At 36.4% G+C, this 19,183-nt stretch overlaps 1 protein-coding gene across 2 annotated transcripts in view; it reads right to left on the reverse strand.

The window, feature by feature from the left end:
• The window catches only part of METTL14 (methyltransferase 14, N6-adenosine-methyltransferase non-catalytic subunit), a 32,354-nt gene extending 13,765 nt beyond the window's left edge, over positions 1 to 18,589 (reverse strand). The window contains exons 1-7 of one of the 2 annotated variants that reach the window (XM_082838474.1): positions 18,400 to 18,589; positions 14,270 to 14,358; positions 10,443 to 10,530; positions 8,975 to 9,055; positions 8,529 to 8,616; positions 3,627 to 3,717; positions 2,295 to 2,436 (exon numbers count right to left, since the gene is read on the reverse strand). In XM_082838474.1, coding sequence (XP_082694600.1) covers positions 2,295 to 2,436; positions 3,627 to 3,717; positions 8,529 to 8,616; positions 8,975 to 9,055; positions 10,443 to 10,530; positions 14,270 to 14,358; positions 18,400 to 18,465 — 645 coding nt within the window. In that variant the 5' untranslated portion in view covers positions 18,466 to 18,589. The remainder of the gene's footprint in view (positions 1 to 2,294; positions 2,437 to 3,626; positions 3,718 to 8,528; positions 8,617 to 8,974; positions 9,056 to 10,442; positions 10,531 to 14,269; positions 14,359 to 18,399) is intronic. The other variant, XM_082838475.1, reaches the window with a different exon arrangement.
• Between the last annotated feature and the right edge of the window lie 594 nt (positions 18,590 to 19,183).

Raw genomic sequence — 19,183 nt, forward strand, 5'->3', positions numbered from 1 at the left:
AACCTTAAGTTTTGGGGATACTATATACTGTATACTTTTCTGTTTCAACAATAAACACAGATTACACTTATCAGAGGAGAGGAAAAACTTTTGTAAAGTAAAATAAAAATAAAATAAATAAAATTGCCAGAGGTACTGAAGCTGAAAGGGAAAGCTTCAAGGAAGAAAAACTGAAGTTATTACATCTTGAAAAATAAGTAATATTAATAGTTAATAATTATTAACTCGGAAGATGTGCAAGGATTCAAAGCAGTTCTCTATGAAACACCAGTCTAGAATTTCAGTCCTTTCCCTTCCCTACCTCTCTTCTGTGTTCAGTGCTCCTGATCACACTCTCCTCCTCGAAATTCCCTATTCCCTTGGTTTCCGTGACATTCATACTCTCTTGGTTCACCTCATTCATCTTTCACCCATTCTTTTCACATCTCTTTTATAATGTGCCTCTTAAATGTAAGTTTCCTGAGGATTTACAGTAAATCCACACTGTATCTTAATTGAGACCCTATCTCAAGACAAATTCATTTATTCTCATAGGTTTAATGTGTTAACCCTTTAAAATCTGTATTTTGAGATGATCATATCTGTCTTTTAAGTTTCATAATCTTATTACAACCTCTGCTTGAATGTCTCACATACACCTCTAAATCAACACATTCAGTATAATCTAATCACTCTAATCCTGCTACTTTTTTTCTTTTTTCCTGCTACAATTCTTAAATTGACTCTCTCAGCTGGTGATCTCAACCCATTTATCCCAAGATTCAAACTCCTGAGTCATCCTTTACTCTTCCCCTCTTCCCAATCACTAGATCTCGCCAGAAGTATCCACAAAACATTACTGAATTTATCACCTCCTTTCTATTCTTACTAACATCACCCTAAATCAGGGCCCCTTCATCTCCTAACTAGACTACTGCAACAGTGTTCTATCTGCTCTCCCCTCTCCAGACTTCATTTTCTCTTGTCTATCCTCCTCTATACACTAATCTGACCATTTTACTAAACTGGTTAAAGCCCTTCAAAGACTCCTTAATGCCTTGAGGCATTAAGCTAAGCTTCTAAGAAGACAAGTCCAAGCTTCTAAGAAGACAGCATCTCAAGACAGTCCCAATCTGTGTTCCAACATCAACCTACATACAGACCTCCCTCACCCGTCTCTTTGCCTCCATCCCTTCTGCTCTTGCTGTTCCTTCTGCTTGGAATCCCTAATCCACCCTTTTCTTCAGCTGGCCAATTCCAGCTAATCTATCCATACATACTGTTCATGTGTCATCTCCTCTTTGTTTATGTCCCCCAGCTTCCTCAGCTTGGTCAGTTTTTCTCAGATCACCTTATGCAGTCCTCTATTATTGAACTAACAATATGATAATGCAATTATCTGTTTGGGTCATTGTTTATTTTATCCCATTAAACTGTGTGCCCCTTAAGGCCAAATACTAAGTCTTATGCATCTTTCAATCTCCAGTACCTAGTTGCCTAGTACAAAGTGGTGCTGAATAAATATTTGTTATTTTTGTTATTGATCAGTAGAAACAGGTTACTTTATGTAACTAACTGAAGCTATCAGCTTGTTCAATTTTATTCAGGAAAATATAACATCACAATTATATAATACTGAATTATATCACAATTATATAATACATATGTCCCTTAAATCTATTATACTGTAAGTTCTTTAAAGAGTAGAAATTATGTTCATATGTGTGTGTGTGTGTGTGTGTGTGTGTACGTATACTCTGATGTTTACTAAAACTAACCAAATATGGAATGTTATCAACCAATCTGTTTTTAGACTTATTTCTAGCTATACATTCAAGGACTCTAAGACTGGAATTTTGAGTCTTCCACAGACGATTTACTCACTACCTGCTCAACTTCTGCCTCAAAAAGACAAATCAGGGCTTCCCTGGTGGCGCAGTGGTTGAGAGTCCGCCTGCCAATGCAGGGGACACGGGTTCGTGCCCCAGTCTGGAAAGATCCCACATGCCGTGGAGCGGCTGGGCCCATGAGCCATGGCCGCTGAGCCTGCGCGTCTGGAGCCTGTGCTCCGCAATGGGAGAGGCCACAACAGTGAGAGGCCCGCGTACCAAAAAAAAAAAAAAAAAAAGACAAATCAGACTAAAGATATCATAATATTTGTTAATGTACCTTAGACCTTCAGCCATAATATATACTATAAATCTATATTTACAATTCCTAAAAAAGTAGGGATATTTATAATATTACTTTCTGATCAGACATATATTTATTTGAAAAATAAATAATTCATTACAATGTAGAAAGTTTGATCATACATCATCCCAAGTCCAGCATTTTTCATTAGCAGTGATGCCAGTCTCTCTGTAATATTCTTCTAAAGGGGGTTCAAGAAGAATCACATCAAATTTGGGTGTTAGTTCTCTGATGTCAAAGGCTTCTATATCTGCTTGTAAGTACCTATTTGATTAAAGCATAAAATGTAAGAGATTTTCAAATACTTTACAGTGGTAATGAAAGAAATTTCTTAAATATTTCCTAAACACTATTTACAAAGTCACCATGAGCTAATTACTGAATACTATGTAGGAGTATCCTTCCTCAGTACAGACAGTAAACCATCTACCAGTGCTCCTCCAGAGGACATGGATACACTCACACCACAAAGTAAAATCACAGTCCCACACGAACATCCAAAATACAAACTTCTCTCATTTCTTATATTGAAAATCCATACTCAGATGAGTGTCTGAGCCCTTTTCCATTATCATCTTAATATTCCAAAGAATACCATATTACTTTTTCCACAATTGTTAAGTTAGAAAAACCATTTGTTAGTAAGTTTTCAATTCCTCCCTCTAAAAAAGTTTCTAAAAATGGACATAATTTTCTTTCCTTAGTTTGTGCCTTAGTAATATTGTTTAACAGTTTTTTCTAGCTACTTAGTATAAATTACTACTAGCCTTTACTTAATGGTTATTTCCACATAGTATGAAAGTATTTTAAATATAAAATACTTTAAATGTAAGAGTGTTTTTAAATAGGATGAATATTAGTCTGCTAAAATTTTTCCCACAAACTCAGACTTCTTTGCGGTTCTTCTAATCATTAACAGTATACATTTTAGCAAACTGTTAAATGTACAAAATGTTCAAAGTAAGCTAAATGTGAAATAAAGAGTGTCTCCAATTTCAAAGACCTTAAACACATTTTTTTAGGGAAGCATTAGTCTGTTTAGCAAAGGTTAAAATGAATTTTTGTATTCCAAAATGTTAATAGCATCTCTGGTTGCTGAGTTATAATTAACTTTCATTTTCTTACTTTCCCTAAGTTTTCTAACTTTCTTCAATAAATAATTTTTGAGAAGAAAAGTCATTTAAAAACATTTTAAGATAATCAGGAATACAACAAATATGATTTTCTAAGAAAAAAATTTAAATTAGTAATTTAAAGTAAATTGTCTAGAAAACTGAAAATAAATTAAACGAGAACCTACTGTGTACTCAGCACTGGAATTTCAAACTAATATATTAAGAAAGAGAATGTGTTAACCTTACAAAGACAGTGAATTTTTTTCAAACAGAAAAGGGGTAACATGATAAAAAGACTAATATTTTAAGCCTGAGTTGGGAACAAAAAACCCCACTTACATAGGAGGAGTGTTAGATTTAGCTATTAACTCATCCTTCAGCCTGATGAGCTCCCTCAGTTTAGGGTATTCTTCAAATCTGTCAGCCAAACCTGAAGAGGAAACATAGTAAATTCCAAATTTCAATACAAATGAGTATCAATGCATTCAAACGTGACGAGCCTGCTCAGAACACAACAATACACAACCACCTCTTCATCCTCACATCCTTTTAAAAAAGTCTGAGGACTTTTAAACAATTCATATATACATTTTATATACCTAATGACCCTAATCCCACATGCAGGCAAACTCCCAGATGTTCTAAAGCCCAGATCAAGTCAATTAACCATTTAATTTCTCAGATTTATTAAATTAACTAACCGGCTTATAGCATCAAATTTTGCCATTCTGTTCTCAGGAAAAGAAAAATTTTTCTTTCAATCATGCTTTTTGCATTTTCTTTTTACTCAAAAAAGTCTTTCTCCCAAAGAATCTAGTGATTGTTAAAATTTTTACTTAGTTTCTTAAGACAGTTATCCAAAGCAGAGAAAATGAGAATTTCTCTTCTTTACTACTGATGATCTTAAATTAAGTGGCTACACTTTATGGACACAATCCCAGAACAAATGTAGTTAAAAAGATAATGAGTCCCTAACAGTCATTAGCTCACACCTCATTCACTCTGATTACTTATCTAAATTGTACTACCAATTCCAAGATAAGTCACTTTCTCTAAGAATATTTCCTATATCAATATTTATAGTTTTAAAGATCTCACTCCACATTATTATAAACCAAATCCTCAGATATATTTTCAAGCTTAAGACCTTGAAAAACATCTCCAAGTTCCATAAAGGTTAAAAACAGGAGACTTGTTCCCATGTCCTCAAAAATATTTAAATCTCTGAGCCTCAGAAGAGATTTTAGGTAAAACAACATAATAACTGTTTAAACAACTGTAGGAGTAAGTAGGGCTTGAATATCAAAGATTCCTAAAAGTTTTTATTTTGTTTTTTCTTTCTTCCCTACAAGAAGCATATTCATGACAACATAAATTATATAAACATCTTAAGTTGAAAACCAGAAGTACATTTTAATAACTTTAATATCAAAGAGTAAAAAAGTGAAAGATTTTATAAAGCCTCCTCAATCAGTGGTTACAGATCAAATTTCAAATGAAACAAGTTTGAAGATTTTAGTACAGTCAGGTTTCAATCACAATAGAGTCAGCTCTCAATCATCTACAAAACAGGTACACCTTTTTCTCAATCCATAATAGTTTCCTAAGTACATTTTCTTTGCCTTGGAGAAGAAAGCAGAAAGTCTTAAAAGCAGAAAGTCTGATAATGAAATTTGGTTATATCAATATAACTTATCATAACTTTGAGGAGAAAAACAGCTTTTTGAAGTATAATTGATAAATAAAAACCTTATATATTAAACCTATATTTAACGTATGCAATTCGATGAGTTTGAACATATGCATACACCTGTGAAACCATCACCACAATCAAGGTAAGACATATCAATAACCTCCAAAAGTTTGTGTTCCTCTGGTTTTAGTGTGTGTGCATGTGTATGTGTGTGTGGTAAGAACACTTAAGTAAGATGAAATCTACCCTCTTAAATTTTTTTAAGTACTGCTGACTATAGTCAACAGTATTGCTGACTACAGACAATTTGCTACACAACAGATCTACAGAAAAAATTTATCTTGCATAACTGAAATTTTATACCAATTGAACAACAACTCCCCATTTTCCTCTCTCTCTACACCCTGACAATCACTCCTGCATTCTCTGCTTCTATGAGACTGACTACTCCAGGTACCTCATAAAAGTGTATGTACTTATACACACATACTATTTTAGGTACCTCTGTAAGTGCATGCATATTTGTCATCCTATGACTGGTCTATTTCACTTACCATTATCATAACTTTTTGTGCTACATCTAAATTTTGCCTGTGAAAACATTAAAATCAGTTTCTACATGTTGCTTACAAACAAGAAAGGAAAAAATAAATTGGATTACATCAAAATTAAAATTTTTGTGTTGCAAATGGTACCAACAAGAAAGTGAAAAGACGGGAATTCCCTGGCGGTCCGGTGGTTAGGACTGCGCTCTCACTGCCAAGGGTGTGGGTTCAATCTCTGGTCGGGGAACTAAGATCCTGCAAGCCGCAGTGTGGCCAAAAGAAAGACAACCCACAGAATGGGAGAGAATATTTGCAGATCATACATCTGATAAGGGACTTGTACTGAGAATATATAAAGAACTCTTACAATGTAATAATAAAAAGACAAATTACCAATTAAAAAATAAGCAGGGTTTAGACATCTCTCTAAAGTAGGTATTTAAGTGGAAAAATATGCATAGGAAAAGATTCTTAATATCATTAGTCACTAAGGCAATGTAGATCAAAACCACAATGAAATACTACTTTATACCACTAGGATTGCTATAATTAAAAAGACAGATAATAAAATGTCAAGGGTGGTAAGAAACTGGAAGCCTCACATATTGTTGGTAGGAATGTAAATGGTACAACTGCTCTGAAAAACATTTGGGCAGTTCCTCAAAAAGTTAAACATAGAATTACCACATGACACAGCAATTCCACTCCCAGGTATATACCGAAGAGAAATGAAAGCATACATTTACACAAAAACTTTACATGAATATTCATAGTAGCAGAGTTTATAACAATCAAAAAGTGGAAACAACACAAATGAATAAATGAAATGTGGTATGTACATACAATGGAATATTTGGCAATAAAAAGAAATGAAGTACTGATAATATGCTGCAACATCAATGGCCCCTGAAAACATTATGTTAAGTGAAAAAAGCCCAGTCACGAAATATCACATGTTGTATGAGTCCAATTATATGAAATGTCTAGAATAGGCAAACTGATAGACAATAGTCAATTAATGATTACTTAAGGCTGGGGGGCAACTGTGGGAGAAGGAATGGGAATTGACTGCTAATGAGTACTGAATTTCTTTAGGGGAGATGAAAATGTTCTAAGGATGTGGAGAAAGGGGACTTGTACACTGTCGATAGGAATGTAAATCAGTGCAGCCACTGTGGAAAACAGTATGGAGGTTTCTCAAAAATCTAAAAATAGAACTACCACATGATCCAGCAACTCCATTTCTGGGTATATATCTGAAGAAAATGAAAACACTAATTCAAAAAGATACACGCACCCCAGTGTTCTTAGCAGCATTATTTACAATAGCCAAGAAATGGAAGCAACCTAAGTGTCCAGCAAAGGTAAATGGATAAAGACAATGTGCCATATATATACATACATACACACACACACACACAATGTGGTGTATACACACATACACACACACTTATTACTCAGCCATAAAAAAAAGTGAAATTTTGCCTTTTGCAACAACATTGATGGATTGGAGGGTATTATGCTTAGTGAAATAAGTCAGACAGAGAAAGACAAATACTGTATATTATCACTTATACGTGGAATCTAAAAAATAAACTAGTGAATACGACAAAAAAGAAACAGACTCACAGATAAAGAGAACAATCTAGTGGTTACGGGGGGGGGGAGAAGTGGGGAGAGCAAAATAGGGGGAGGGGATTAAGAAGTACAAACTTCTATGCATATAATAAATAAACTACAAGGATATATTGTACAGCAGAGAAAATACAGCCAATATTTTATAATAACTATAAATGAAATATAATCTTTAAAAATTGTAAACCACTATTTGTACACCTAAAACTTATATAATATTGTAAATCAACGATACCTCAATTTTTTAAAAAGTTCTAAAATTAGATTGTGGCAATGGTTGCACAAATCTATAGATATTCTTAAAAAACTCAATTATATTCTTTAAATGGGTGCACTGTATGGTACATGAATTCTCTCAGTCAAGCTGTTTTTAAAAATGTAGGGATAATGCCTTTGGTAAGCTTATCGGTAGACTGGACACAGCTGAGAAAAGATTCTGAGCGTGACGATATCTCAATAGAAACCTCAAAAACTGAAAAGTAAATAGAACAAAAATTGGAAAAAAAAAAAAAGCCAGACTATCTAAGGAATGTGGGACAACTACAAAAGGTAAAATGTGTAATGGAAATATAAGAAGGAGAAAAAACAGAAAGAGGAACAGAAGAAATATTTGAAATAATAATGACTGAGAATTTTCCCAAAATAATGTCAGACATCAAACCCCAGACACAGGAAGCTCAGAGAGTACCAAAGAGGATAAACGCAAAAAAAACCCAAAGCAAACAAAACCCAGCTATACCTACACATATCATTTTCAAACTACAGAAAATCAAAGCTAACGAAAAAATTCTGAAAGAAACCAGAAAAAAAAAAAAACCAAACCTATTGAGGAACAAAGTTAAGAATTATACCCAACTTCTCAGAAACAAGCAAGAACAGGGTGAAGTAAAATACTTAAAAGTGTTGAAAGAAAGAAAACACCAATCTAGAATTCTGTACTTTGCAAAATTAATCTTTCAAAAGTAAAGGAAAAATAAAGACTTTCTCAGGCAAACAAAAATTGAGGGAATTTGTTGCCAACAGGCCTGCCTTGCAAGAAATGTTAAAAGAAATTCTTTAGACAAAAGGAAAATAATATAAGTCAGAGAATCAGATTTACATAAAGAAAGGAAGAGCATCGAAGGAATAAATGAAGGCAAAATAAAAATGAGGGATAGTTACAGAACCAAAATGAAGGAAAGATGGAAGGAAGAAGGAAAAAAGTAACACTGCTTGATGGAAAAAGAGAGTGTACTAGAAGTACTAAGAATGGAAAGGGGAAGCCAAGCCAGGAAAAATAACTTTGTTAGTAATAAACCACAAAATGGATAAATTACATGCATGTAATCAACAGCTAGCAATAGCATATTCCCAACAAATCTGACATACCTACATCTCTGATGAAATTTTGAGGTCTATGTCCGGTGTCTACAAAATGTTGGCAGTAATCATTATGGGGATTTAAACTCTGTGTTCCCTAAAGAAAACGTCAAAATTAAATAAACAGCATTCGCTCTGAGGGCAGATACACTAACTCTGTACTTTATTTTTTATTATGAGGCCATACAAAATATAAGTTAATTGACATTAAAAAAACAGAAAACATCACTATTAAAATAATAGTATTACAATTCAGTATCTACAGACATTAATAAAGCATTATCTCATCCTAAATGGGCAAGCATCAGAAGAATATTTCATGAATAATTTTAAATGACCTTTATAATAATGATCCCTCAATAACTGAAAAAATCTTGAAAACAAATAAGTATTTAAAATCTTTTCAGGCATAGAGCTGAAATGTGAAGTTATGGACGTGAAAATTATTTTTTTACCTTAAGAAAAGTACTAGAATCTTTGTAAATCTCTTCTTCATATGGCAAATTCTCTTCCTCCTGTTGCAGTTCTAATTCATCCTTGGAAAAGGAAGTATACATTTTATGTATAAGAGGAGTATCTTACATATTATGATATCTCGAGTATTAAGACTCATATAAATATTTTCTTTCCCTAAGACACAATAAAGTTTTCAAATTACTGTTAAAGTCAAATATTGAAGTCAGGACTTCCCTGGTGGTCCAGTGGTTAAGAATCTGCCTTCCAACGCAGGGGACACGGGTTGGATCCCTGGTCAGGGAACTAAGATCCCACATGCCGTGAGGGAACTAAGATCCCACGTGCCGCAGGGCAAGTAAGCCTGTGCACGCGGCCGACAGCTAGAGAGAAGCCCACGGGTGGCAATGAAGAGCCCACATGCCACAACTAAGGCCTGATGCAGCCAAATAAATAAATATATAAAATACAAATTAAAAAAAAAATTTTTTAATCTAAAAAAAAATTTGAAGTTTTTGCTTTCTCATCATTAGCTGTAACTAGTTATGCTTATAATATATAAAATAAATATTTCTTTTTCATTCTCTTCAGTAATAATTGTCTATAACTACTAATTTTGTTGACTAAGTTATCTAGGATTATTTATCTCTGATATAATAACTTAAATATTAGAATTTAGCTCAAATCATGAAAGATATGACCACCAATGGGGCAATTTTATTTCTACTAGATCAAACCATATGAAACTGCTATTTTATAAGTCAAAAATGTTAAAATATCAGAAACTGTATATGGTTTGACCTAATATAATCACAAATAGTTAAGTTATATAAGAGGATATATCAAATGCAACCAATACACAAGAGAATATCTATGAAATTAGATAATTATACCTAAAGATTTACTGAAACTATTTATCCTCTTCTCTATTGAATATAGTTCTATGACAATTAATTTGAAAAAAATGGAGGTAGGTTTTTTTGTCCTTAACTTTCTTTCTTTTCAACCACATATTGTAATTACAAGTTGAGAAGCTGGGTTTTTGCCTTGGGTCTCTGTCAGAAATGGTTCTACACTGCTGTCTAGCCCATGAGTTCTCAAAATATTTTAATTGTACTACCCTATATTGTTAACATGGAATAATGCAAATCAAAGAAGACAGTATTGTAGCCCCTCAAAATATGACTGAATTATCCAAAGTTTCTGATACATCTACCTCCTTACTCTTATTTAAGAATGCTATTGCCTAGTGCTTACTAGGCATTATGCTAAGTGCTTCATATACATCACCTAATTTAATCCACATACTTCTTGTGTTAAACTATATAAATTTACCTAATTACATCAACAATTATTCAGTATTCTGTCAAAATTCAGCTTCTGTCAAATTTTATTTTCCTGGGTAAGACTCTACGGATTGTAAGGACTTATTTTCTTCTTGACCATAAAATTGTCCCATTCTCTACTTGCCTTATATTCTTCCATTTTGTCTTCATCTGTCTCTCCTTCATCCTGATACTTACGTTTTGCATTTGGAGCAGAGGTATCATAGGAAGCCCTGAAAATTAAAACTGAAATATCACTCACAAATACATACAAGATGTATAAATGTCTCCATTAATAATATTAAAGAACCAGTTATAAAAACAGAACAAGGCAAATTTTTCCTGACTAAACAGTATCTATTCACCCAGTTTATAAATCTTAAAAGTAACACAACCTGACGAATAATCTGTACTTTTTTTTGAGAAAGCAAACAAATAAGAAACTAAGCTTTTATAAGGTATGCATGGCAAAAAGAAACTTCTACATTATGTATCATTCTAATGTGTCTTGAGCAAAACTGATGTTCTATAAAGGATCATAAAGACTACTACAAGCAACTATATGCCAATAAAATGGACAACCTGGAAGAAATGGACACATTTTTAGAAAGGTAAAAAATTCCCAGACTGAACCAGGAAGAAACAGAAAATATAAACAGACCGATCACAAGTAATAAAATTGAAACTGTAATTAAAAATCTTCCATCAAACAAAAGTCCAGGAACAGATGACTTCACAGGTGAATTCTATCAAACATTTAGAGACGAGCTAACACCTATCCTTCTCAAGCTCTTCCAAAAACTGCAGACGGAGGAACACTCCCAAACTCTATTAATCTCTATTAAAAGGATCATACACCATGATCAAGTGGGATTTATCCCAGTAATGCAAGGATTCTTCAATATATGCAAATCAATCAATGTGATACACCATATCAACAAATTAAAGAATAAAAACCATATGATCATCTCAATAGATGCAGAAAAACTTCGACAAAAATTTGACAAAATTAACACCCATTTAAGATAAAAACTCTCCAGAAAATGGGCATATAGGGCACCTACCTCAACATAATAAAGGCCATATATGACAAACCCACAGCAAACATCATTCTCAATGGTGAAAAACTGAAAGCATTTCCTCTAAGATCAGGAACAAGACAAGGATGTCCACTCTCACCACTATTATTCAACATAGTTGTGGAAGTCCTAGCCACGGCAATCAGAAAAGAAAAAGAAATAAAAGGAATACAAATTGGAGGGACTTCCCTGGTGGCACAGTGGTTAAGAATCCACCTGCCAATGCAGGGGACACGGGTTCGCGCCCTGGGCCGGGAAGATCCCACATGCCGCGGAGCAACTAGGCCCATGTGCCACAACTACTGAGCCTGCGCTCTAGAGCCCACGAGCCACAACTAATGAAGCCCACGTGCCTAGAGCCCATGCTCCAGGAGAAGCCACCGCAATGAGAAGCCCACGCACTGCAATGAAGAGTAGCCCCTGCTCGCTGCAACTAGAGAAAGCCTGTGCACAGCAACAAAGACCCAACACAGTGAAAAATAAATATTTTTTTAAAAAAAGGAATACAAATTGGAAAAGAAGAAGTAAAACCATTGCTGCTTGCAGATGACATGATGATACACACAGAAAAACCCTACAGATGCCACCAGAAAACTGCTAGAGCTAATCAATGAATTTGGTACAGGATACCAAATTAATGCACAGAAATCTCTTGCACCCCTATACACTAACTACAGGAGATAAGAAAAATAAATTAAGGAAACAATCCCATTTACCAATGCAACAAAAAGAATAAAATACCTAGGAATAAACCTACCTAATGAGGCAAAAGATCTGTACTCAGAAAACTATAAAACACTGATGAAAGAAATCAAATATGACACTAACAGATGGAGAGATATACCATGTTCTTGGATCTGAAGAATCAATATTGTGAAAATGACTATATTGCCCAAAGCAATCTACAGATTCAATGCAATCCCTATCAAATTACTAAAGGCATTTTTCACAGAATCAAAACAAAGAATTTTACAATCTATATGGAAACAGAAATGGCGCCATATAGCCAAAGCGATATTGAGAAAGAAAAACAGAGCTGGAGGAACCAGGCTCCCAACTTCAGACTCTACTACAAAGCTATAGTAATCAAGACAGTATGGTACTGACACAAAAAAAGAAATATAGATCAGTGGAACAGGATAGAAATCCCAGAGATAAACCCCCCACACCTATGGTCACCTTATCTTTGATAAAGGAGGCAAGAATATACAATGGAGAAAAGTCAGCCTCTTCACTAAGTGGTGCTGAGAAAACTGGACAGCTACATATAAAAGAATGAAATCAGAATACTACCTAACACCACACACAAAAATAAACTCAAAATGGATTAAAGACCTAAATGTAAGACTGGACACCAAAAAACTCTTAGAGGAAAATGTAGGAAAAACACTCTGACATAAATCACAGCAAGATGTTTTTTGACCCACCTCCTAGAGTAATAAAAATAAAAACAAACAAATGGGACCTAATGAAACTTTAAAGCTTTTGCACAGCAAAGGAAACCATAAACAAGACCAAAAGACAACCCTCAGAATGGGAGAAAATATTTGCAAATGAAGCAACTGACAAAAGATTAATCTCCAAAATATACAAACAGCTCATGCAGCTCAATATCAAAAAAACAGATAACCCAACCGAAAAATGGGTGGAAGACCTAAATAGACATTTCACCAAAGAAGACATACAGGTGGCCAAGAGGCACATGAAAAGATGCTCAACATCACTAATTATTAGAGAAATGCAAATCTAAACAACAATGAGGTACACCTCACACCAGTCAGAAAGGTCACCATCAAAAAAACCTATGAACAGTAAATGCTGGAGAGGGTGTGGAGAAAAGGGAACCCTCTGGCACTGTTAAAAAACTAAAAATAGAACTACCATATGACCCAGCAATCCCACTACTGAGCATATACCCTGAGAAAACCATAATTCAAAGAGACACATGTACCCCAATGTTCATTACAGCACTATTTACAATAGCCAGGACATGGAAGCAACTTAAATGTCCAACGACAGAGGAATGGATAAAGAAGATGTGGTACATGTATACAATGGAATATTACTCAGCCATAAAAAGGAACGAAATTGGGTCACTTGCAGAGATGTGGGTTGACTTAGAGTCTGTCATACAGAGTGAAGTAAGTCAGAAAGAGAAAAACAAATATCATATATTAACACATATATGTGAAATCTAGAAAATGGTACAGATGAACCTATTTGCAGGGCAGGAATAGAGACAAAGTAGTAGAGAACAGATGAGTGGACACAGCGGGCAGAGGGAAGGGGAGGGTGGGATGAACTGGGAGATTAGGACTGACATATATTCACCACCATGTGTAAAATATCTAGTGGGAACCTGCTGTATAGCACAGGGAGTTCAGCTTGGTGCTCTGTGATGACCTAGATGGGTGGGATAGCAGGGGGTGGGAGGGAGGTCCAAGAGGGAGGGGATATATGTACACATATAGCTGATTCACTTCACTGTACAGCAGAAATTAACACAACATTGTGAAATAATTATACTCCAATAAAAAAAAAACTGATAACTGCAATACTGAAAAATTCTAAATGCTTTATGAACTATCAAGTCAATACCACTTTTAGGGCAAAGTGTGTTTTTTTTAATAAGGATTTTTTAAATAAAATTATATATGGTATATAAGCTAATTCCTAGCCTAACATTCCATTTTCTAACTACTTTATAAATGAAAACTTACTGTATTCAGATAATAAGTATTTCATAATTCATGAACTAACAATAAAAACCAATGTTTCCTAAATCTGTATGCTGATACTTATAACAACACACTTCATACCTAGGATTATTGTTTATTAAAACAGTGATCCTTTCACAAATACTAACATGTCACTAAAAAAATATTCAACTGACCTGCAAGTTTCTCTTGTTTCAGCAATTTCTCTCTGCTCATCTTTGCTATTTAACACAGCACCAATACTGTCAGCACTTTCCGCTCCCAACTGAGAAAAGGCAAAAACCAAAAATTAGATGACAGTGTACTGAATAGCCTTCCTAGTCATTTGTAGCAGCATTTAATACATCAAGTATTAAAAAAAAAACAACCCGTAACTACTGCAGCAGGCAAATGGACAAATTACCTTGCAGGAAAAACAGAAAACACCTTGGAGCAAAACCATGTTAATTAAGAATGATTTTGCCAGCTGAAAAGTATTTTATGCTTTCAGTTATTTTGAAATTAACTTGACCAATCCTCTACTTTTAAAGCAAATAATAAAACACAATTTAGCAGCAGTAGCAATAACAAAACAACAAAAAAAAGCAGCTAACATAGTGTTTATAGTGTGATATGCACTATGTTAAACACTCTGCATCCATCAGCTCACGTATTGTACCTTATTTATTCCATGCCGTAATAAATACCTTTTCAGTTTTATTCAAGCCAAGTCTTTATAATGATTATAGGCACAATACTAAACTTTACAAAAACCTGAAAAATAGTGATGCAAATTCGGGTTGGCAGTTCGGGAAATTTTGCAAAATACAACAAATGTAAACAAATCACTAGTTGAAACAGGCCTGGCTACATAGTGTGGGATCAATTCATGGAAAACTTTAAAAGCCAAACCAAGAAGTATAGAATGCAATTTACAGGCCACGAGGAACCACTTAATATTTTTAAGCACACGAAGGGCATGAGGAAATCTGCATTAAATAATCCCTTAGCTCAAGAAAGGTGAGAAGGCACACTACAATATTAGAGCTGCAAGTCCCCAGCCTTGATCTTAAACAATTACCACTGCCTCTTTAGACTACCCACTTCATGACTCCCCTAAGGTTTCCCCAATGATAAATCTCTTCCAATATATCAACTGTTCCTGATATTTTAACTCTTCCATAAAATCTTCCTGACCCCTATTCTCTTTAGTCAGAAAACACATTTATTCCCATAGGTGGAATGCTTTATAATCTTCTTCCCAAGACTGAGTCGGACTCCCTTCAAATCTCAGATGAGTACATTTTTTCTGAGGGTCCTTCCATGAACACTATCTACAGAATAGGTAGCCTCCTTTCCATTATTTTTACCTCCTCATTTCCTCATTCCGATCATAGCACTTAATACACCCTTTTTGTTTTACTTTTGCTTCACAGTCGCTATCACAACTTCCAAATTTTTATTTGTACAATTCAATTACTTTATCAGTTTACTTTTGTTTACTTCTCCCCCACTGAAATGTTAGCTCACTGAGGGGAAGAACTCTGTCCTGTTGATATCTGTATGTTCAGCAGCTACTATAACATCTGACTTATAGTACATGCTTATAAATTTGTGAATGAACCAATGAGATTTTCTACCAAGGTGTAAATTAGAATACAATGTTTTACAAGAGGAACGCTTTAAATCAAATTGTGCTTACATATATAATTGTCTTCTCATGCTCCAACATTTTTAAAAAATTGTGGAATGACTGGAGTAACAGACTTCCCACTGTGGTAGCACTAAATATATTATCTGAATAACTATGACAATTTGGAATCATTTGAAAGCACGTATAATTTTTTGAAACAAAGCTACAAGTTAAATAAAAACAGGTGTAAATCGTTGGTGATAGCATCAATTGCCACAATCGTGGTCTGGGCCTATATACTGCATCCGATACCTTCATCCAGCAGCCAAGTCAGTCAAGCAAATTATACACACTTGAGTTGTGCTCTACTCTGACAGACCATCAATCAACAAAAATTTATTAAAAACTTACTTTGGGCAAGAAACAAAGTTAGGATAGAAGATTAAGCCAACAGGAATTAAATGCAAAGACGCTGCACGCAAACTGTTTATATTCTGTATGATGGTTAATAATATACAGTAGTGGACGCAACAGTAAGGAAAATGGATGCTCAGAGGGAGAAGAGACTAAGCCAGGGAGATCACAATAGGTTTCATCACAAAATTCTGACCTGGGCTGTCACAGAGGATAGACAGAAATCAGAAAGAAAGGACAACTTTTAAAAATCATAAAGTATGTACTGCACAAATCACGTTCTGGAGAGTAATAAACCAGTCTGTCTTGTTCATACAGAGAAAAGTAAGTGAAAGGAAGGCTGCTAAAGTGGAAGTCTGTCATTGATTATACTGTACATCCTTAGGTGGAAAGGTTCCTATCCAACTGTACTAGGAGGCAGCCATGTGTATTGCAAAGGCCTAAAACTGCAGCTTACAAATGTAAACGGTTTGTGGCCTTCAGCATGTAACAAATTTCCTGAGCTTTATTTTCTTCATCTATAAGACACAGATAGCATCTGACTGGTATGATCAAATATAATGTATGTACAAGCTTGGCAGAGTCTTGACACACAGAAAGGACTTAATAAATGGCAGACATTATTAAATTCTGTGCAGTATGTAAGCTCTCTGAGGGTAGGACCACCTATTATTATTCATAGCTGAATTGCCAATGTCTACAAAAGCTCCTGGCACATAGTAAGACACTCAACCAATCATTGTTTACGACTATTTTCAGTCAAACAGACGTCTGAATTCAAAACTAAAGAGTAAGAACCTTAGTGGTAACAAAGAGCTGCTGAACATTTTTGAAGATAACATAATAGAAACTGGGAAAAGGAAGGCTTGGAAAAGATACCTGATTTGTCCAAAATCACTATGCCAGGAACAGATCTGATTCCAAACGCCCCCTTTTTTTTTGGCCACGCGTTTGTGGGATCTTAGCTGCCGACCACGGATTGAACCCGGGCCACAGCAGTGAAAGCGCTGAGTCCTAACCACTGGACCACCAGGGAACTCCCTAAACGCCCACACTTTTAACACTGTACCATAAATCTTTTCATCCGATCATAAAAGAGAATAGGTCTCAGATTTCCATGTACTAAAACGAAAACTTATTACTGAAAAAAATAACAGTAAGATGCCTCATCAAAACCTGTGAGCATTTCCCCCACCCCTTTTACCGATCTGAGTGGTAGAAAGTAAAACACAACCTCTAACTTTAATTAAGCAGAGGTGTGCATCTGCATTTTCTGCATGTGTACTCTACAAATCAAGTGTTAACTTACTCATACACAAGAAGGAGTGAGGCCAAGATCTGGAGAGACAAACCTGGGTTTAACTTTCTGGCCCAGAGGTGAAGGAGCCGGGGCAAAAATTAACCTCTGGAGCCTCTGTTTCATTATCCGATAAGTGAAGACAATATTACCTATTTCAGAGATTTGTTGTGATCGATACAGATTAAGAATTCAAACGTTAGCTGCGAGTGAGGACGAGGATACCGTACACGGCAGGGTCGACAGCAATACGCATCATGCAGGATCTAAAATTTACACTCAGGCTTCTACCAATGCAGTCGTAAGACACTATCCCAGAGAAAATACCGTAAACCTGACCCACAATGAAGCCCCAATCTCAAGAATCGGGAGCTGATTACAAAGAAAGGCAAGACACAAACGACCATTTAAAAAGTGAACTGAGGGGTTTCCCTGGTGGCGCAATGGTTGAGAGTTCGCCTGCCGATGCAGGGGACACGGGTTCGTGTCCCGGTCCGGGAAGACCCCACATGCCGCGGAGCGGCTGGGCCCGTGAGCCATGGCCGCTGAGCCTGCGCGTCCGGAGCCTGTGCTCCGCAACGGGAGAGGCCACAGCAGTGAGAGGCCCGCGTACGGCAAAAAAAAAAAAAAAAAAAGTAAACAGAAATTCTGGAGGATAACAAGTCACTTTTCTTTGCGTGAACTGAGGCAACGTATACAGAAAGACCACTGTATTCTCATCATTGAGCACCACTCGGCGGCCATTCCATAACGGTTGCTGAAGACCAAGCGTGGCGTTCGGTTCAGCACCACAATGACCGCGAGGTAAAACAGGAAAAGATTCGGGGTACCCCGGGGGTTGAGAACAAGAGGTTAGGTGGGCGCAGGGATTAAGGTCGCGGGACCAGAAAGGACTGCACCGTGGCCAGTAACGAGACAGAAAAGGGAGGTTGTAACAGGCCGGCCGCGCACGCGCATTCGCGATCCCTCCCTGGGCCCCGGACCTGCTGCGCGAGAAGCTGTCGCCGTAACTTCTGCCGCTCCCGGATCTCCTGCAAGCGGCTGTCCATGTCCCAACTCTTTTTTTCCACTGCCTCGAAAACTTGGCAACGAGCGGACGAACCCCCGCCCAATTTTTCTTCGGAGACTGTGGAACACAAAATTCTCCAGGAGCTTCTAGCGGCGTGTACCCAGTGTTTTTTCCTCAATAGCTGTTTCCGGCGCGGCCGGAATTTGGCGCCACCGCTCCCGGAAGTCCCGCCTCCTTATGGACGCCCGCGATTTGACGCTGCCTAGAAGAGGCCCAATGAGGGTTCTGCGACGCCGGCGCCAGAGGCGTCTCTGGAGGCTTCGGCGGTCCAGAGCTGGGGCTGTTGGAGCTGTGGTGGCGAATCGCTGACCCCTCACTTTCCCCTTCCTGGGGCTTGAGGCTCCCTTGGTCTTTCAGCACTGTTGCCACGTGGTGGGCCGTTTTGTTGATTCCCTTTTCCATTAGTTCCCCAGTTGCCAGTTCTGACGTTTTAATCATTGCCAGATACCCGTTTTTTCGTGAAAGCACTAACGCGGGTCAGATTTCGGGGTTTGAACCCTGGACTGTCGTTTACTAGCTGAGTGGCCTCGTCTAGATAATCAACCTCTGTGAGCCTCTACTTTTCTCATTTGTAAAATGGGAGGGATAAGAGTGCCTACCTCACAGAGTTGTGAAGATTGAAAGAATAAACAGAGCCAAACACATCCCGCCATGCAAGTGTTCATTAAGCTTTTTATTATTACTTTCCACTTGAGGCA

This window comes from Leucopleurus acutus (genome assembly GCF_964270905.1).
Source record: "Leucopleurus acutus genome assembly, chromosome: 4".
NCBI classification, from domain to species: Eukaryota; Metazoa; Chordata; class Mammalia; order Artiodactyla; family Delphinidae; genus Leucopleurus; species Leucopleurus acutus.